The 22751-nt window shown below is 29.5% G+C and overlaps 3 protein-coding genes across 3 annotated transcripts; all 3 read right to left on the bottom strand.

Annotated features, from left to right (window-relative positions):
* Positions 1-7089: 7089 nt before the first annotated feature.
* LOC114162590 (uncharacterized protein At5g65660-like) lies at positions 7090-8173 on the bottom strand. The gene is made up of 2 exons (XM_028046522.2): positions 7888-8173; positions 7090-7746 (listed from the first exon to the last, which is right to left on the bottom strand). The coding sequence occupies exons 1-2, from the start codon at positions 8113-8115 to the stop codon at positions 7594-7596; spliced, it is 381 nt and encodes a 126-aa protein (XP_027902323.1). The 5' UTR covers positions 8116-8173; the 3' UTR covers positions 7090-7593.
* Positions 8174-16532: 8359 nt separating this feature from the next.
* LOC146883967 (uncharacterized) lies at positions 16533-18314 on the bottom strand. The gene is made up of 5 exons (XM_085667220.1): positions 17977-18314; positions 17755-17881; positions 17337-17615; positions 17140-17244; positions 16533-17051 (listed from the first exon to the last, which is right to left on the bottom strand). The coding sequence occupies exons 1-5, from the start codon at positions 18294-18296 to the stop codon at positions 16533-16535; spliced, it is 1350 nt and encodes a 449-aa protein (XP_085523346.1). The 5' UTR covers positions 18297-18314.
* A 426-nt stretch (positions 18315-18740) lies between these two features.
* LOC146883966 (uncharacterized) lies at positions 18741-22467 on the bottom strand. The gene is made up of 4 exons (XM_085667219.1): positions 20159-22467; positions 19765-20073; positions 19603-19687; positions 18741-19526 (listed from the first exon to the last, which is right to left on the bottom strand). The coding sequence occupies exons 1-4, from the start codon at positions 22465-22467 to the stop codon at positions 18741-18743; spliced, it is 3489 nt and encodes a 1162-aa protein (XP_085523345.1).
* Between the last annotated feature and the right edge of the window lie 284 nt (positions 22468-22751).

The raw sequence follows: 22751 nt of genomic DNA, 5'->3' as shown, positions 1-22751 counted from the left end.
AATCATTTTTATCAAGAACTTTAATTTTGATAAAAAATAATTTATCTTTTTAAAAAAAAATAACAAACGAACTAAATTGTTTCATTTTTTAAAAAAAATGTGACCATACGGAGATTACAAAAATATGGATGATTAACTTAATATTTTTGAATAAAAATAATGACTCAAAGAGTAATTAATCTTTTATTTTTATTTCATATAGGACTTAATTCAAAAATTCATTTATAAAATAGAGTTAATTATATATATATTTTTTTTAACTTTTAGTAAAAATTGAAATTATACTATCTTTTAAACTTTGGAGTAATTTAGATCTTCATCTCTAAAAATGTGCAGATTTAATTTTTTTTATCAAAATTTTTTTAAATTTATTTGACGTTCTAAATACGTTATTACTATCATAAAATATGTTCAAAATATCAAATAAATTTAATAAAATTTAATTAAAAAAATTAAATCTATGTACCTCTAAGAGGTTACATTTATCCAAAATTTCAAATAAAAACTAGTTTTAATTTTCACCGAAATTTAAAAAATCAAAACATATATAGCCCTCAACAATATGAAATAAAAGTATATATAAACTTAAGTTTAACTTTAGAAAACAAGACATAAGTTAAATTATTTTGTAGGAGACAAGCACTTGAAATTTGGAATTATATTTAATTTTTGTTCCGTAAAAATAAGATAAATAAGTTGAAGGAATGAAATAAGGGAAAATAAAATAAAAACTAAGGAGATTTAATTAATTGATATAAAAATAATATTTGGAATGCTTGTATAGGAACAAACTCCACTCATTTACTAAACAAAGGTGACAAGATTCTCCCATTTCATTGATCCACCTCTACAATATGCCAAGTTAATGCAATTACCATAAATGCCCACACAAAGCCACAGGCATGACAACTATATGGATCCCACTCATTACTCTCTCTCATGCATGTTGTGGGTCACAGTTGTAAGGTTCTTAGGTGGACACAAAAGGGTAAATAAGGAAACAACATTAAAGTATTTTAATTGTACATTCTTTATGGTTCAAACTGTTTCCCTCTTCAGAGTGCTCTAGGAGTACAGCAAACCTGAGAACGAACCACTAGGCCACCACATTAAATTTTTCAATGCATTGTGGTCCAACAACACTATTTTATCCAAAATAAGAAACATAAATACAACACCAAAGTTTATCAACCTACTTCATTACAATTTTGTAGGCTTCTATTCAGTCAAAAATTGTTTATTGTATACAAAAAACAAAAGATGATAACAATGTAGTTTTCACAACACAACTACACCTTTTATTGTCTCAGTAGTTTATTTTTTTGGAGTAGTGAAATCCTTTACAAGATTAACTTGTAATTTTTTTTAATATTTTAATAAAATAAATACTTCTAATATATTGTATAACACCTTTTAAATATATTCTCAATTATTTATGGAAAATAATAAAAAAGTCAATCTTAATGTTATTTATCAATCTTGTCTATAGTTTTATAATTTTTAGTAAAATATAAAAAACATTATCTTAGTACATCTTGAACTAACTTGCTCGCACAAGGAATTGTTCTTGCTATTTCACTATTAATTGTATGTTAAATGTAATCATGTTGTTCCCAGAAAAAAAAAAAGATGAAAGATTAAGAACCGATAAAAATGTTTGATTGTATTTTTAATAAAATAAAATAAGATGAGTGAGTTACTTAAATATAAAGTGACATAAATGAACTTGCTTTTAATTCATTTAGAAATCTATAATGGATTGGTTAGGCCACATCATTTAAAGCACTAAAAATGTTTTTTTTTCCTTTAATTGTGTGTTGTGTGAATCTAGTATCAATAATAAAACTATGAACAAAAATATAATCTTTAATTAAATCAATAGTATATGGAACAAGTGGTTAAGGATGTGCAGGAACTAACACTCCCTATGAGTGTAAGTTTGAATTATTCTAAGTTGGTGAATAACCTTCTAATGGTATTGGCATCATGTCCACAGAAATGAGAGTATTTTTATTATACTACTTTTTTTCTAAATTATTTTTCTCAATTTTTACAAAAAAGGAAAAAAAAACATTTCATAAATTTTAACTTTCACTACTTGTTATAACCGATACAAAATAAAGTTTTATTTTTGTTTTCAAAAAGTATTGCTTTGAAAAAACTTTTAATTAAGAGATTGAAATTTCTTATAAGTATGATATTAAGAGGAAAAACTATTAAAATTCATGAAAGCATAAATTGGTGTGGAAGAAAAGTGAAATTGTGTTGGAGTGTGAGAGTTGAAAGGTGTAGAGAGAGAGAGAGAAAAAAAAAAGATTAAAAATAGAAAGAGTGTGTTTGGAGACAGAAAAAAAGAGTATAAAGTGAAATGATGTTTTGGGAGACAAGAAAGCGGCTTTTAATTTTGGATTGCCGGGTTCAGAGTGTGACATATAACCTCTTCTCTTCACAATTTCTCTGTCACGCTCTCATTTCTGCGACTCTTTATCACTCTCCAACCACAATCTTCCAACACTTCATTCTCCAATATCCAACCTAACAAAAATATAAATCTAACTATTCTGCTCAATAAAATTATATCAAATAAATGTTTTAAATAATATATATAATATTATAATTAAAATATTTTCATTATCTACTTATTAATAATAGATCATACATAAATATTACGGTATCTAATATGTACACCCTACTTATCCATAGTTATTGGATTTTAGATAGAAAATGAGTTACTGATAATAAACTACAAGAAAAATATAAACAATGGAATTGTTTAGAAATTTACTATAGATCTTTTTGTTCACGTTTACTTTTAAACTTTTAATGTAACTTATGTAAATTTACTTTTAAAAAAAACTAACTTGTTTTGTGTATAAATTTTATTAAATTATACTTTAGGATCAAATATTATTTGAATTTACATTTTAAATTATTTTAGTTTACTTTTTTAAAACTATTTATAATATCATATGTAGTATAAGATATTTGTAAGTGATTATTACTATGAGTAAACAAAAAAAATATTTTAAACGAGAAAAGTGCTAAAAATATAAATTCATCCATTTCATTCAATACCTTACATTCTTTAACATTTTTTCTTAAAAATATTTTCATACCACAAATGTAAGTGTGTCTTTATCAAGTATTGACTTATTCATACTATACTATCATTGAATCTAGTGTTGAATATATTTGCGATTCTTAAATACAAAATTATAATTTATTTCAATTTTTTTGTTCCAAAATTTTAGTATGATTATTCTAATTTAGTGACATTATAAATTTATATTTTAAAATTTGGGATAATATTTATTTAAAGTTTGATGATCAATATGTATTAAAGTTACACTATAGATTTTTGTCTTTGATGATGTTGGTAATTTTATATTAAAGTTTATAACTAAAAATACAATTAATATGAGAATCTATATAATAATAAGTTTAAATTGAATTAAATTTGATATAATTATAAATGATAATCAAGTTGAAATGAAAGTAAGTCCAATGAACATTATTATTAAAATAAGAATATATATATATATATATATATATATATATATATATATATATATATAAATCTAAATATAATCATTTAATTAAATATTGTAATTAATGAAAATATAGTTAACTTTTCAAAATAATTTGCTCACTTTAACACTATAGTAATCACACATTATATTAAACATTTGATTTATTTTATTTCTTACTTTAAAGTGTTCAATTTTTAAAATTGTACAAAACAATCTGAAAACAAAATGTGAGTATAAGTAATTTGTATTGTGTATAGTATGAAATGGACAATCAAGGAATGGACTAGTCTAGCTAGTTAAATAGTCATTCAAACTCAACTTATTATCTTAAAAGAAAAAAAAAAACAAATAAAAAGTTACACTTGCAACTTAAGATATGGAAGTAAGTATGATTAAATCAGTAATCAAGTCTAAATGGATTTAGGTCGCAATTAGGCCGGTTCTAATAAAGAATTCATTAAAAAACTATAAATAAGATATAGAAAGATGGTAGGTTACGCATTAATTACATATTTATTATACTTGCATTTGATTTTAGAGTTAAATATGCTTTTTGTACTTTCATTTTTTTAATTTTGAAATTAGCCTATTTCGAAATTTTGGATCAATTTAGTTCTTCATTTTTTGAAATATGTGGATTTGGTCATTTTAATCAAATTTTGTTAAGTTTATTTGACATTTCAAACGTGTTTCATAATAGTATTTCACTTAACATTAAAACAAACATGTGTTAAACAATATAAACAACTCAGATACAATATTGAAATGCGTACAAAACATTAAATAAACCTAACAAATTTTGATTAAAAATGATTAAATCCATATATTTCGAAAGATGAAGGACTAAATTGATCTAAAATTTCGAAATGGACTAATTCTAAAATTCACTGAAAGTTAAGAAATCAAAAATATATTTAACCTTTGATTTTAAACTAACTTTAACATCGTAGGACCTTTGATAGGTATTTCTATCGGTGTAGATGAATAGAAAATAACTTGAAATAAGAATTGCTCATTTTGAATTCACCGATCCATCATACACACCAAAATACACTCATACATCACTCGTTCTTTTTTAAGAAATCACATTTTTTTTATAAGAAAATAGTATAGTTGAAACAAGTAAAGTTGTTGTAGATGATAAAACTTTATATCCAAATATTTATGGCAATTACATATTTTAAATTGAAATTGAAATTCAATATTATTAATTGAATTAAAATGAGTTATGCTCAATTGCAATTTCCTAGTAGCTGGTTGAAATATTACTGATCTATTATTTTGAAGTGCAATATAACTGAAGAGATGATATTTAAAAAATACTTAACAAATCTTATTTAAAAAAAAATTTGGAAATAATAAGTACAGTAATGATAAGTAAGTGTTACATGGTTTCTGTGATGAATATTTAGGGATAAAAGCATGCGTATCGTGTAGAGAGTGTTTGATGATTAAGAGAAATAATGATTAAGAAGAGTAACATTTGCACGCTCTGCTGTTAAATAAAACCATGCATACACCATCATGTTGAATGTTGGAGGGGTGCTGCATTCTAATTATGATATTTGTTGAACACCGTTGGATCCTAAACATTCTCAATCATACCATTCACGCCATTCTCAAACTCTTTCATTACGTTTTAACCACATCATTTTACTTCCAGAACAGTCACTAAAAGTCTGTCACTGCCTTTTTTTATAACTATTCTTTCAATACAAACAAATCAACTATTAATAATACATATCTCATTAATTAATCTATAAATCATATTGGTAATTCACTTAATTTTTTTTAAATTGGATAAAATTAACTTGATTATACACGTATATCAACAATTTAATGAAGCATTTAAGATTAATTAAACTTACCTATATCACTAATAAAATATTTCACACATGGTATTTAAACACACAAAAATCATAATCCTTAGATGTAGTATTATTTTCCTCCTCGTGTTTATTTACATAAGGTATAATAAATAACGTTCTTGTATTCAAAATTTAATTCGACATAAGGACTTTGGTTTTCTAAATACTTAAGGAAGATGGGCTTCAATAGTATTTAATCAGTTGACCTAATAACAATTACATCTGATACCATACTTCTATGCTAGTTTGTTTCTTCCCACACCTCCATAAGTTTCTTCATGCACCCTTATATAATATTTTTTTTTCATTTTATCCCCTTTAAATCGTGCAATTAAAAAAAAATACAATTTCTGAATTACATAATTTAAAAATTATTAGTGATTTTCGAATTACATAATCTAAAATTTAAAATTGATTTTGAAAGTCATTGACTTCGAATTGTATTGTTTAATTTTTTTATTTTGAAATTATTCAATTTAAAGTCTTTTCTTAAAAAACAAATACTCAGATTATATAATCTGAAAAGGAGAAATTAGAAAATGAAAGTGCAATGGAATGTTATGGAGGTGGAGAAAGAAATTGCCTACTTCTAATTCACGTCCTTTGACAAATTCATACTACCTCAATCTTGGGCTTTCTTATTGGGCTAATGTCGTCCTCTAGAAGACCCCGTGCCCAATAATGGCAATATTTTAATTAAATAAAAATAGTTACAAATCCGCGAAAAAAAAAACAAAAACAAAAGAGATTTTTGTAAGCCATCATTCATTTAAGTAAATTAGATCGAGTTTAAAAAAAGCAACTAATCGTTTATCCTTAGCAAGTTATACAAACTTTACAATTTTTTTTTGTCTACATTTAAAAGTTACCAATTTTAATTTTTACACATACTATTTTAATTTCTTAGTCTATATACATTTTATTTAAGTCCCGGTCATCTAAATTTGTAGAAACTAAAATAAATTAGAGTAACATGTATAAAAATAAAATAAAAAAGTTATTGAAATTAAAACATGAAACTTCTAATTTATTGAACGAGTTTCTCTATAAAGTTCTTTTAGAAATAAAAATATAGTAATAAAATGAACTTAAAACTAATATTAGCTTATTATAAATTAAAATAAAATTATAAAGCAACTTCTATTAATTAATTTACGTATAAATTAATCTAAATTTATAGAGAAAATAATTTTATCTTATTTTTCTTAATTTTCACCTATAAAAAGAGTTTAACAAAAAAAAAAAAACATTCTTATCGATCCACTCGTTTTCTCATCCTAGTATAAAGACCGTGAAATTAAAGAAAATTAAAAAGAAAATTTGTAGTGTATTTAATTATTGTGATTAAAAAATAATACTAATCGATTAATATTGTGAATTATCAAACTATCTTTAATTTACTTTAAAAATATAAATATGAATTAAAATGAAAAAAATATTAATTTCATATTAATATTAACCTTCATTCTAATAAAAGTATGACAATTATTTCCCATCATTAATGGATTTTTATACTAAAGTTATAATTTTTTTATTATTGTAGTAGTTAATATTTATTATATTAAAATGATTATTTATCCTTTTATTAATATAGATTGTTAAGTTGGTGTGCTTGTTTAGATGAAAACATATTACCACCCATAAGTAGTAAGTAATTTCTACCATATTTGCTCTCTAGATAGAATCCATAATTAAAACAAAATCTGTATGCAAATATTTATTTAACAAACATATCCAAAAAGCATGCGCATAGATTGTGACTTTGAAGGAAAGTCACCACGACTTTACCTTGTTAGATCAATTTTCCTCGTTCCTATCAAAAGTCCGTCACCTAATTAAATTGATGTTCACCATACAACTCATTGTTGTTCATTCATATAAACCATCTCTGGCTTGTACTCTATTATTTGCAACATCTTGCTACCAACTTGTAAATTTTGCAGAACATAAAATTTCATGCTGCAGTGCATACCATTACCATCCAAAAGGAAAGTTATATACAGATGGAGATGATCATGCACAGCTTTAATTTCCCAATCATTACTTCAACTCCGCGAGCTTCTCTTAATCATCTCGCTCAACTCAACACAAAGCTATCCACAGATGTTTGAGTTTGTAGAGCCGAAATTTCTTGCAGGATCCTGAGATGAGTTTTCTGGTTGCAACTTGGTGTCTACAGTTTTTTATGTTGTTCGTCAACAAAAATCATTTGGTGCTGTCTTGTGCACATGGATTGTGATCCTTTCATTTGTTGGAGGCTGACATGGGCATGCTAAAGCTATGAACTTTGGAACCTCATCTCCTGGCATCAGCACTGGCAAGCTCTCACCACAGTTCTGCTTCATCATCTGAACACCATCAAACAAATATCATCAGTTATTTCCTCAAAGGTCACAAAAAAAGTGTCGTTAGTTCCTAAAAAGGAAAAAAAAAAACATGTTTTGTTTTGTAAAAACAGTGATAAATTGGAACTAGAAAGCAATGTTTACCAAGACAGGAAAGCCTGGTTTGTGAGGAGGGGTTATGTCTGTGAGTGGGTGTGTGTGATGAGGGTGAGTGCTGATATTCCCAGAAGAAAATGGAAACAAAGGTCTAAGCTTTTCCCAGTGCAAGCAGCAGCAGAAGAAGCTGCAGAAGAAGAACAAGACGGCAATGAGAAGAGCTAAGCCCAGAGGAAAGGCAATGGATACTCCACCTGATGTGTCGTCAATCTCCATTTTTGTTCTCTGCTAGCATTTCACCTGAACGGTGGTGGATGAGTGAACGAAGTCACAGAAAACATGAGTTTTTATAAGAAAGAGAGTGTTAAGGGTTTGATTGGATCGTTGACAAAGGTGCACTTAGTGGTTAGTGGGGTGTGACATGACTTTTAGTGATAGATGTTTGATGTGACTTTAGAAACAGAGTTGGTGGAGGTACATTTTCCGTTTAGTACGGAAACAATATGTCACTTTTTTTTTTTACACTGTATAATTATAATGTTTTTAATATTACTGGTTACTTATTAGTCTGTATATTGGATTGGAATATTACAAAAAGGAGTTTAATCACTCTATATAGCAAAAGTAATAAACTTATTATATGTAACAATTTCTCACCCTGTTACTAAGGAATATGAAATTGGATTATGGTTGTTCGTGATAGCATAATATAGTGTGGGCACGGTAAAATTAAGCATTCTTCTATATAAATACAAATTGTTAAACTTTTATTAACTCGCTAAACTTGCATTAAATGGTTAGACATGTTGAGTCTTGTTGTGTAAAAGTGTAATAGAAAATCATCTCTAACATATTCCAAACATTTTGGAAACGATTCTCTCATAAATTCAAAATGACCTATATTTGAGTCTTCAGAAAAAAGAAAAATATTTGCTTTTAAAGTCAAGTTGAATGTATGAATGCGCAACATTCAATGTGTAGAGAATTTATTAGGCACTAAACTATGTGATGTATATAAATAGGAAATTAAATAATTTTAAATGTTTTATTAGCCTATGATGGTTATAGAGAGTTTCTATTAACGTATGTCCTAAACCGTTAAAATCCAACGCATTATGAATGGAAATCCATAGTTTTATGGCATTGGGAGTGGCACCCTAAATCTTGTGGTGTGTTGGTAGTTTATTATTAGTGTGTGGATGGAATTAGGAAATGGCATTAAGAGTTGAAAATATAATATGCAACCACAAAATCCCTATTATTCGTTAATTAATGCTGCTTTTCCATAAAGTTGTCCACTATGTATTATTATTATTACTAATATTATTTACGGTCCATTGAAAAGAAGCGAGTCCACTCTGAACGGTATATAATAATGTATGTCGACCTACCCAACCAAACCCAACCTTTGTGAGTGCTACATCAGTGTTAAGCACGGCTGCTTATAAAGCCATTTTTTTCATATAACAGTAACCCCACAACTCAATAACATATTCTCCATTTTTTAAATCAGATCCTTAATTACGATATTATTTAAGATAATAATATTTTAATAATTCAATTTTGACAATTTTTTTTTATCATATGGTAACACTTTTTACGGTGATTTTGAAATATAGAAAAAAGATAAAATGATAAAAATAAAAAATCACTTAAAAGATCTCACCTCACTTTTTAAGAGAAAGCGTTAAAAAGTAATTTTCTTATTACTTAACTAAAACTTTTATATAACTTTTGTTTTGCAAATTCAATTTGTTTCTATCACAGACTCAATAGTTTTACATTGTCTAGAAGTTGAGGTTTAAAACGATTTAAATATTTCTTTCTCCTTTCATTTTCTGAACCTTTTTTATGACAAAATTGTAACAAAAGGCTCCAAAACGAATAATACCTAAAATATATATTATAGACTACTAATCTCACATCTAGGGATAGCAAAAATACCCGCGCCCGCAGATATCCGCGGCGGGTAACAGGTAACGGGTATTTTAATACCCGCTTATAAACAGGGCGGGTACGAGTATCATATTATCCGTACCCGCATGTACCCGTTACCCGCAAAAAATTAAAATTAAAATTAAATTTATATTTTATTAAGTTAAATTTAATTAAAATAAAAATTAACGATATATTTTATTATGTCAAATTTAATTATAATTAAAATTTAATTTAATTTATATTTTATTTTTATAATTTTATATTAAAAAGTTTATAAAATATATATTTTTGTAAATATTTGCGGGTATTGGGTATCCACGGGTACTCGCGGATTTTAAAAATATTCGCGAATATTTTTTAAACGGATACCCGATAGGTAAACGAACGAGTAACGGACAGACTTTTTTTTTTTGACGGATCGAGTTCTACTTCTTTCTCCGTCCGAGGTAACTTTTAAAACAAAAAACGTGACAATTTAATTGTTAATTGTTGTTATTTACTATAAATTGATATATTTGTTTCAGATTATTATAATGTATTTACTTTACTTTAATTTGTCTTGATTATTGATTATATATTATACTGTGATAAATATTTTCAATATTTATACATTTCAATGTAAGTGTGTATCTTGGTATATTTATTTAGTCTTTAAAGCAAGAAAAAATTATAAGGTGGATGAGAACTGAGTCTATTATTATATACTAAACATTACCTAATCAAGCTGAAACAATCATAATCTGACTAATTTATATATTTGATGACTAATTTTATATATTGTATTTGTTTTAAAATGAAAATTTGTTTTTTGTCTATATCAATAATTTATTTTATTATAATTCGATATCTAATGTCACCTTAAACATATAGTCTAACAGATTAAAATTAGTTCTACACATTTAAAATATAACTCACAATTTGTAATAATTTAATTTAATTGGATTGATAATATATACTCCAAAAAAAGTGAAATTGAATTCTGCATCATCCGTGTAAGAGAGGTGATAGTATTAGGTCTCAGTCCCTGTCGCTAAAATTGGAAGTCCTAGGTGGAGAGCACTATAATCTTTAACCTAACTTATATCAAAAGCAAACTGGCCAAGTGGAATAATTCAAAATACTCAAATTTTAGATCATAAGATGTAATCATTGTTAACTAAAAATTAATTAAAATTAATGTTTGAAAATTTAGTATGTACGTATTTTTTATTATATATTTTTTATCTCTAACGTCCTAAAAAGTATAAATATATTTTTTCAATTAATTTAATTTTTAATCTTTATAAAAGTAGTAAAAATTGATTTTGATTTCTGTAAAAAAGTTATTTGTTTTTAATATCTCTAAAATTATTAAAAATTAATATGTTTAGCACTATTAGTTAATATATTTACCATATGATATTGTCATTTAACAGGTTTAGCATTTCCAACAAATTTGTCTCTATTTATACTAAAATGAATATTAATAACTGAAAATAGTAATTTAAAATTTTCGAAGAATGAAAATAATTGGTTTTTTTTATAAAAAAGTAAAATCAGATTTTTTAGAGATAGACATTTATCCAATATATACGCATTTTGAAAATAACAAACACGTGTAACAATATATAACATAAAACAGTATAGATCACAATCATGTAGTGGAATAAATTAGTGACAACCACAACAAAAAATAATGCCTGAAAAATTTGTGTTTAATTATTTTTTTTGTAATTAAGTAAAATTATAACAGTTTCATCGTTGACGAGCTGGTAAAAATAATATTATAATAATCATAATTATATCATAAAATATAATACTAAAAAATTTAATATGACAAAAATAAAAGTATAATATGTGGCGAGAACAATAACCCAAAAAACAATAAGGTAGCATATTATAACAATAATCTCGAGTAAGATAAAGAAAAAATATAATTTAACAAAGTTTTTTTAACAAATTTTGACAAACTATTAATTTAGGTAAAAAATATTACTTTATTATTTTATTTTGGTTAAAAAATATAAAATTAATCTATTTTAATTTTAATTATAGAAACTTTGTCAAGTTCAATTTTTTTTTATCAAAACATAATTTTCCTGAGACAAAAATATTACAAAATGATTTTAAAATTATTGAACCAAAAGTGTATAGCGGAATACATTTCTTTGTTACGTTTGTTTGACAGATATGTTAGTTTAATTAACCAATTTACTATATATATTTAAGACAATGTTAATGCAGATAAATTACTGAAACATTTGATTTAATTGATATATGTCTAAAATTGAGGTTATTTTTATCTTTTCTTATTCGATCCTTGTTCTTTGTTCTTCTTCATACCAAGTTAAATTTTTTTATTTTTTTTATTTCCTGTTGTTGTTGTTTAAGGTTAGCAGAACTTTTTATTTCACGAAGGTTATTTTTGGTTGTTGTTTTTTTTTTTTCTATTTGTTGTTGTTCTTTTTCTTTTCTTTCTATTTGTTTTTTTTTTCTTCTGCGTGGATCTTTGTTCTTTTTTATTTTTCTTATTCAGTTAATTTTTTTTATTTCGTGTTGATTGTTCTTTATAAAAAATTTAATTTTTGCAATGTTTCTATCTTGAACATGTTTTGGTGTTGTTGTATTTTTTTGTACTTCGTAGACCTATTATTGTAGGTTGAAGAAAAGATTAAAATTTTTATTTTGAAATCTTGAACATGTAGGTTAAAGTTTTTATTTTTAAATCTTGAACATGTTTTGGTATTGTTGTATTTTTTTTTTTTTTTGTAATTCGTACACTTATTTATTTTTCTTTGCAGATCCAAATTTGGTATACCTGCAAGTTTTTTTCTTCCAACAATTAAAATCCATGTATCTTATGCAGGTTAACATGATTAGGATTAATTTTGAGGACAACCATTTAGCAACTGGGTTGGGAAATCATCTTGCTAGCTATAAACCTCATTCAGATTTACTAATACTTTTTCATAAATCTCATTCAGATTTACTAATACTTAGCTATAAACCAGTAGCTTCCATTCTACATGTGACGATAATGACGGTTTGAAGCTTTTTGGATCAAGAGACCAAAACCGTGAGGCTCAGGTTCTATTCACTAATTCTTATACATTGCCTAAAAGTTTTTGTTTGAATAGATAAAGTGTTCAAGGATAGTTTATAAACAAGTATTTCTTTACAATAAATTAAACATGTTCCTTTCAAAATCATTGGAAATAAATAGACTATATATATATATATATATATATGCATGGATTGATCTTTAGCTATATTTTATACAAATTACATAGACATAAAGAATATTCATGCAGAAGTTTGTGATAATGGTGCCAAAACAATATTTGAAATCTACCAAATCTGTTATCCGAAGGAGTATTTTCACCACGAACTCGAAGTCATGTTCAAAAGATTGCAATTTTGTGCCACCTAAATCTGGCTTAGGAAGTTCCTCAAATCCCGACCAAGACTTTGTTGCTGAGGCTACAAAAGAGATTGCAAGCCTGATACATAAGGATTGTATGGGAAAACCAAACCACAGGTCACCTGTCAGTAACTAAAAGCCTAGAAATTCATATTAACAGTAATGACATGAATATATGATATAGGTTTTTGCTTTATATTATAGACCAGAATGCCATACACGGGTAACAAGTATGGTGTTTCACTACTCTTTACCAATCTAAGACACTTTAGGTACTGACTAAATTAAAAGGATAACAAAACTACAAGTGTGTAACTCACACCTCACTGATATTATTTTTATCTAATTGAGTGGTGAACTTAATATAATATCAAGTAATGTGATTGTTACAAACATTGTTAATGCTTTTACATTGTTTCTGTATTTTCTAATGCAATAGGCCAAGAATTCGAAAGCAGTTGCAAGTTGCAGGTGTGTCCCTAATCCTGTCTTTATTTTTGAACTCCGAGTTTTGTAAATTCATCTTAAATAGCGAAAATGAGTTTTAACTTTCATATATACATAATTTTCATATAGCCAACAAAAAGTTATAATGTGTTTTGGATATTAGGATGTCTTAAGAAGGTATGAGTCTATCTAATATCTAACACTTTGTGTGTGTTCTTCGTATTAGAGAAGGAACTGAATCAGGTTCAAGAACAACTGTTTAGGAAAGCATCATATAATTGTTTAAACTTGAAGAAGCCAGATAACAATTAGGCTATTTCATGACTAAATTAAAGTGATGAATTTGACCACAAGTATGAAAACAAGAACTATTGCATGAAGATCTTCCTTTTCTCCATGTAGTCTTGGATAACTGACTGTTTATATATTTTTTAATGTCGTATATTTTGATGAACACGTCATGTTTTGCGAAATTCATAGTTACTATAATTATATTCGAGTTGTGACAATCCTATTGTCCATGAAAAATTATTCATGGATAAATGAAATACATATTGATATGAAGTGATTTATTTACCATATTTATTTACGACTATCTGTGAAAAATAAAAATTTTATTGTGGCACTCTTTTTCTTAGTAAATAAAATTAAAGTTTGAATTTTAAAACTATAAACAAATGGTTAATGTACCAAAAAGAATGAGTGACGACTTTATCATATAAATATAAATAAATGATGAAGATTAAAATTTATTAATGGGTTGGTTTACCCTTATATAAGTTATGCCTATTGTTTTAGTTCTATACAATTTATTTTTAGTTAATTTGTTATAAAAATTATTTATATGTTGTATTGTCAAATTATTTATTTAAATATTATATATATAATTATACATAATTATAACACATGAATATAATTATTTAAATAAATTATTTATTTAAATATAGTAATAATTATATTATTCTTTTAAAATATACTTAGAAGAAAATACTAGAACATATTTAAATATAATATTAATTATATTTGAGACTTCAATATAAAAATATTATAAAACTAATAAAACCAAATCATAACACATAATAACAATAACAAAATTTTATTATTTATAGTAATACTAGAGTTACTAATGAATTGTGTTCCTATGCTTACGAATTGATTTATACAAATAATAATTATATGATTTATTTCCTATGAGTGAATTTCTTTTATTCCATACGTTTTTTAAATCTTTTTATTTATACATTTATAATTAATAATTATACGGTTAATTTCTAAAATGTTTTTATCAATTAATTATTTTAAATTTATTTTATTATGAAAGAAGTTTTAATTGGTAATTAGTAATTTAAATCGATAAATATATTTTATTTTGAATTATTACTTTAATTAATTTATTTTGAAACGGGATTAGGGATTAAAACATTTATTTTTACAATCAATTTATATTTATTTCTAAATTTTTTTATTAATTGACCAATTAGTTCTATTAATTGTTTTTAATTTTCTAACTATGGATTGATTGTATTTTATTCTATAGGTTTTGAAATCTTTTAAATTTATATATTTATAATCAATAATTATATATTTGTTATGAAATAAATCGAATAACATAGAGAATGACGACAGATAATAGAGAAGAGAAGAACAAGAGAGAATAGAGAATGAGAGAATAGAGAGCAACTCATCTGTGTATTATTATTGATAGGAAGAGTCCTATTTATAGATACAATATGTAATCCATAAAGGAAACAAATCAACTTAGTTAATACAAATATTTACCATAAAGAGTAATATGAATCATATGAGTAAATATATCAAATCAATGGATAATCATTTAATTCATAACACTCCCCCTTGAGTGTCCATTGATAAAGAATGTGTCTCGTTACTAGGAAAAACCCTTTAGGATAAAAAAACGTAGTGAAGGAAAAAGAGTACAACATTCTGTATTTTTTAATACAATATTGTTCATCACATATTATATTTCTCCCCCTCATGTAAACTTACATCATTAAGGTGACAAAGTACGAATTTGTGAGTCATTTGCTCAAAAGTTTTTCTTGGTAAAAACTTTACAAATAGACTTGTCATATTTTCAGATGAACGAATTTTTGGATATCTATATCATCCTTTCAATTGAACAATACACTATTGTCTTCACATATGGTTGTTGATTCCATCTTTCTCGGCGATAGTCACAAGTTTCTTGCACATGTAGAATAATAAACCTTAACCAAACATATTCACAACTTTCCTCGTAATTTTGTATGATTAGACGATGTTCATTACAAAAAAAATAGAGATTACCGACGGTCTCGATCCGTCGATACCAACATATATCCGTCGGTAAACTACTTTTTCCGACGGACAACCGACGAGCCAAAATCCGTCGGTAAAAGGGTCGTAGCTAACGGTTACCGACGGATACTGCCCGTCGGTAATTACCGACCGCGGTATCCGTCGGTAATTACCGACCGCCGTATCCGTCGGTAATTACCGACCGCAGAATTCGTCGGTAAGTACCGTCCGCAGGATCCGTCGGAAATTACGGACGGCAGTATCCGTCGGTATTTACATGTATTCGACGCAGCTTTTTCCGACGGATTGTCGACGGAATAATTCGTCGGTAATTTGAAAACAGTTTTCCAGTGCAGTTTGTATTCGCACTGTCCACAAAATTTATCAAACCTGCAATCTCACAAATACAATCAGACCTGCCCATCTTATAGTTATCCATAGCCAATCCAGACAGGTATCTTATACAGACATCACACGCATAAATATTTTTAGAGTCTGTATATAAAAGTCAAATAAAGATAAACATCTTTCAATCACAATCTCATAGGTTATATATGTTTAACTAATGTAAAAGCAGACATAAATAACAAACTCAGTATAGAAAAATGTCCTAATAATCTACATAATCATCTGAATGATTTTCTTCTGTAGGGTCTTCTTGTTGCTCAATCTGTTGCTGGACTGGAGTGGGCTGGACTGGTGTGGGTTGGACTGGTGCGGGTTGGACTGGAGTTGGTTGTTGCTGGGGCGGTGTTGGGTTGGACTGCTGTTGTTGAAGACGGGTCTGGGCATCAGGAGGTAGAAAGGCCATGACTAGATTTTGGAAGTTTTGAAACTGCCTTGTCAAATTTTCATAAGCTTGATCACGTTCTTCTAGTCGTTGTGTGAGTCGGTTCAGGGCCTCCTCAGCATTGCTGGAAGAAGATGCTTGTTGTTTGTGGATACCTCTTCCAGCAGTGTAACCTTTGCCAAGTTCTCCAGTGCCATAAAGTCTTCCTTTATTTTTTCCGCCGACAACATCAACCCAACACTGTGTCCTAATGACGTCTTCCTCATCATTATGCTCTGACGCCTCAGCACAGGACCCTTGCTCAGATCTAACCTGTGAGAGTCTAGTTGAAAATTCTTCCTGTTAAAGAAAACAATGACAAATTAGTTAAATAAGGTACAACATATAAGTTTAAAGGAAATAATAAATAGTAAAAGGATTTCCTTACATGTGTTCTTCGAGACCTTTCATCAACAAACTGGCCAGATCCCTTGCGAAGATGAGTTTGGTAAAATACCTCATCAATATATGCCTCTCGCCCCAACTCTTTTTCCTTTAACAAAATAAATTGTTATATGTATACATCGATTTTAAAAGAAGTAAATTATATCATAATATGAAAATAAAAAAGATTAAGGTTTATACCATACGAAGGGCATGCTCATGAGTGGTAATGGAACCACCTGTGTGTAGGGTGCCACCCTTTTCTGAAGCTCTATTCCTCTGGGCTGTAATTTGCTTGTTGCGATAAGAAGGAGAATTCCAATGTTCTAGCAATCGATTCCAGATATCGTCCCCAATCCAATAAGGGCGCTCTCCTGCAATCCGGGCATCTCTAAACATCTCAGATAGCCTATGAGATGCTTTAGAGTGGAATTTTTTTTTAATTTGACCTTCGTGCTCAGGTCTCCACTGAACCGATCTCTGTAACAATAAATCAAGTACATATGATGTTGACAACACAATATGCATGGTATTTAAAGTCTAATAGCAGTGACCATCTACTTTTCCTTTGAAATACATACATAAGTATAGAATGAAAATAAGTTTCATGACGTTTTACCTTAAATCGTTGCCAAAAAGGTTCTCTCTCTTCTGGAGGTATGGCTCCCCATGATGGCCAAGGCGAAAGGAACTGTTGCTTAATAGATCTTGTGATTGCCTGAGAAGCAACTCTAGAAGGAACAAACCTAAATATAAATGCATAAAAGTCATCAAAAAGAAGGCAAGGCAAATAACAAGTCATGGCATACAAATTAGTATTTAAGATCTAAATAGATATTACCCCCGATTAAAAGGCTCAATCATCGGTCGCTCATGGAGAGGAGGGTCAACATCATCAGCAGCTGAATCAGGAGCATCTGCTGTAGGAGCAACATCAGGAGAGGGATTAGAGGATGAGGAAGGTCTAGAAGAAGTGTGAACCACAACAGGGGAGGGTCCTTGATGGGAAGGTTGTGGTGTGGAGGTAGGTGGTGCAGGAGCCACAGTAGGGTTTGGTGTGAAGGTAGCTGGTGCGGGAACCACAGTAGGGTGTGCTGTGAAGGTAGGTGGTGCGGGAACCACAGTAGGGTGTGGTGTGGAGGTAGGTGGTGTGAGTACCATGGTGGGATCTAGTGTGGGTACCACAATAGGGTGTGGTGACGGAATGGATGTAGATGGTGTGGTAACCCCGGCAAGGTGTGGTGTGGGTACCCTAGCAAGTGATGGTGCCTGAATGGGCGCACTGTGGTATTTGGCCAGGAACCCTTATGATATACCGTGCTGGCTGTCTTCTTGGCTTTGTCTTCTTCCCTTTATCGGAACTAGATGGACGTCTAGGTGACATTGCAGCAGTCAAACTATATAAAACAACAAAATTCAACATCAAATATTAACAAGATAGTTATTTTACAGTTTAAAATGACAAGTGTAATTCACATTACCAACCACAAAATAATACTTTTATAAGTGAAATATTTAAAGTTTGCCAAAACATAGTTAATGAATCTTTTACATAAATTTAACAATTACAACAACCACAACAACATATCACAACAACTAAATAATTCAATCATCATCGTCATCCTCATCATCATCATTTTTGCCATGATCGTCATACTCGTCGTCGTCATCATCATCATCATCATCATCATAATCTTCTTCTTCTTCTTCTTGGTCGTCTTCATCTTCTTCATCTTCTTCTTCTTCTTCTTCTTCTCCAACTTCTTCTTGTACTTCTCCTTCCAATTCTTCAGGAGCACCATCAAAGTCATGCAATGTAGATACACTTTCAACATCGATTATTTCATGGGCATGTGACATTTCATCAACTTGATATGGAATATCCTCTTCCACCTCATTTGACTCAATGCGACCCCTAGGCTTAGTTTGTATCGCAACACACCAACCACTTTTGTCGATGCTCCGAAATGCTGGATATGGGACATAGTAAACTTGTCTAACATTATTAGCTAGAATGAATGGATCAAAAGGTCGGTATCTTTTACTCATGTCAAGTTCAACAATATTATACCTAGGATTCACCCTTGTACCATCTCTAGAAGGATCAAACCATTCACAATAAAAAACAACTACTTTCTTTGGAGAAGTACAACTGTTGTACTCTAGCTCAAATATTTTATGAATTATTCCATAAAAATCATCATAACCTCCCTCTGTAATGCCCTTCACGTACACACCACAGTTAATTGTCTTCTTTCCTTTGGACCATTCATTAGTGTGAAACTTATACCCATTAACAAAGTATGTGTGCCATTCTTTTACGCATCTCATGGGCCAATTTGCCAAATCTCTTAAATCTTGATTTTTGAGACTTAATGGCGCTTTATAAACCTACAAATATGCAACAATAAATTGTTACATGAATTTGGATAACAACAATTTGTTTAAGAAATAGGAGCATACATACTTTATGTTTGAACCAGTAAGGAAACTCTGAGTATATTCGAGCAGAAGCAGTTCCCTCATGTACTTGATTAGCCACAACGAATGAGCTATTACATAAGAATACAATTAATAATAAGTATATAAACTTCCTGATTAAGGTGCTGAGATTGAGATTAGAACATACTCAAGGTACGATTTAACTTCAGCGCAATTGATTAACACATGGACATGAGCAGAGTTGAATTCAGCATCAGTTAACCAATAAGTCAGCTCCTTGCCTGCGTGACGACCAACTTGTCGAAACACTGATAATGTTGAGTCACATGTTTCATTTTGCCAGCGTGTTTCATTCCTAACATTGCTAGGCGACAAGATGAAGTTCTTGAAATAATGAGAACAAAAATATGTTGTTTCACGATGCAAGTAGGCTGCACAAATTGATCCTTCCACTTTGGCTTTGTTTTTTACAGAACGTTTTGATTCCCCCATAAATCTATAAAAAGAAATGAATAGATTGTGATTTGAAACGAGAATAAAAGTCTAAAACATACAAAGATATAGTAATCATGGTTTATCACCTTTCAAATGGATACATCCACCTATATTGCACTGGCCCACCAAGCCATGCTTCATATGGCAAATGAACAGGGAGATGCTCCATTGAATCAAAGAACCCGGGAGGGAATATTCTTTCCAATTTGCAAAGAATAATTGGAATATTTTCCTCTAACATTTTCAGTGAATGCTCCTTCAGTGTCGTTGAGCATAAGTCTTTGAAAAAATGACTAATTTCTATTAGAGGATTTAACACGTGCATTGGCAATGAGCTGAACGCAACAGGGAGTAATGTCTCCATGAAGACATGACAATCATGACTTTTCATACCGTGAATACTACCCTTTTCGATATTAGCACATCTTGCCAAGTTTGAAGAATAGCCATCTGGCATTCTTAGTTCCTTGATCCAACGACAAACTATTTTAGATTCATCTTTTGTGAAGGTGTAATTTGCTTTTGGTTTGAGCAACCGTCCGTTAGATTGTGGCTTCAACTGCAAGTCTTTTCGGCCACAATATAAAGATAAATCTTTTCTTGCCTTGTCATTATCTTTAGTCTTGCCACTAACATTCATCACGGTGTTGAAGATGTTGTCAAAGAAATTTTTTTCTATATGCATGACATCGAGATTATGTCTTAGCAAGTTATCTTTCCAGTATGGAAGATCCCAAAATATGCTTCTTTTGGTCCAATTATGCCACTCTCCATACCCATCTATCCTTGTCACACCAGTTTCAGTCACTTTTGGATAATCTTTGACCCTTCTCCAAACTTGTGATGGGGTTAACCTAGGAGGTGGCCTATCCGTTTCAACTTCCCCTTTGCGAAATGCCTTTTTGTTTCTCCTAAATGGATGGTCAATGGCCAAGAACCTCCGATGGCAGTCAAACCAACAACTTTTCCGACCATAATTCAATGTGAATGTCTTAGTGTGCTCCATGCAATGTGGACAAGCTAATTTACCATGTGTGCTCCAACCAGATAACATTCCATATGCAGGAAAGTCATTAATTGTCCACATCAAAGCCGTCCTCATAAGGAAATTTTGCTTCCTTGAAACATCATACGTCCAAATACCATTCCACAACTTATTCAAATCATCAATCAAAGGCTCCAAATAAACATCTATGGATGCCTTTGGATTACATGGACCTGGTATTAGACATGTTAAAAACATGAAAGGCTTTGTCATACACATCTCAGGTGGAAGATTGTATGGAGTAACAATCACAGGCCAACAAGAATATGGTGAAGACGATGCCTGGATGTATGGATTAAATCCATCCGAACATAGACCAAGTCGAACGTTACGAGGATCACTGGCGAAGGATTCATGTTTTCGATCGAAGTGCTTCCAGGCTTCACCGTCAGATGGATGACGTAGCACTCCTTGAGTTTTGTTCTCATAATGCCATGTCATGTGTTGTGCTGTTTCCATTGAAGCAAACATTCTTTGTAATCTTGGAACTATAGACAAGTAGAACATAGACTTCAATGGAATTGGTTTTTTTTGCCTTCTTCCTGCATGGATTGTGTGATATCGAGCTTGTCCACAAAATTTGCATTCAAGTAATGATGCATCATTTTTGCCATTATCGTTGTCATAAAAAAGCATACACCCATTAACACAACAATCAATCTTCTTAGACTCTAATCCCAACTTTGAAACTAATCTCTTGGCTTCATAATAATTCTTTGGTAAAGAATTATTTGGTGGTGTTAGATCTAAATAGATTTTTGCCATATTGTCTAATGCTTGGTTAGGAATGTTCCAATTAGATTTGCATGCCAAAAGTCTAACGCATACTGATAGTTTCGACTCTGTTACCCCTTCAAATACAGGTTGATTTGCCTCTGCCAATAAATTGTAAAACCTCTGAGTGGCTTCGTTTGGAGACTCTTCTAAACGGCTATTGTCTTGTTCTTCAAATGAAGGATGTCGATTAAGAGCATCATTCACCATTTCTTGCATATACATAAATTGATCCATCTCAGAGCTGTGTGCAACAGTACTTGAACTATGAAGGCAATTTTCTTGTGCAGTCAAATCAACAGAGGGCATTTCTTCACCATGAAATGTCCAAATCTTGTAATTTGGCATGAATCCTTTTTGGTATAAATGAACTTTAACCACCGCGTCTTTCAAAATTTTAGTGCATTGGCACTTTAAGCATGGACATCTAATCCCTCCATCAAGAGCATAATATTTATATTGTCGAGCCGTCCAAATAAAGTCCTCAACTCTTATGATAAAATCTTCCTTTAAACCTCTTCTTCCAGGATAACAACGGTCATACATCCAACCACGGTGGATGGGAACTTCGGCCATGTCCTGGGACAAGCCAAAGGAGAAAAATGTTATGTTACACTATGCTAGTGCAACAAAGTACAATTATCAAACATGAGACTTAAGTAATAAACCTATTACTACTTAAGCCCATGCATGTAGAAGGCAAAGATAGAGGGTGCACGAATAATTTCTTCATTCTAGCACACCTCTAGTTAACTTGATTTCAATTTTTGCACCAATTTTATAGTATTATTTTAGTCCAATAGCAATTCACATATACAATTGGATGAGAAATTCGGCCATGTCCTAGGACAAACCAAAGG

Source organism: Vigna unguiculata, chromosome 9 (assembly GCF_037176805.1).
Source record: "Vigna unguiculata cultivar grain cowpea cultivar isolate G323 ecotype 2 chromosome 9, ASM3717680v1, whole genome shotgun sequence".
In the NCBI taxonomy this organism is placed as follows: Eukaryota; Viridiplantae; Streptophyta; class Magnoliopsida; order Fabales; family Fabaceae; genus Vigna; species Vigna unguiculata.
This window is presented reverse-complemented; position numbering and strand designations above follow the sequence as displayed.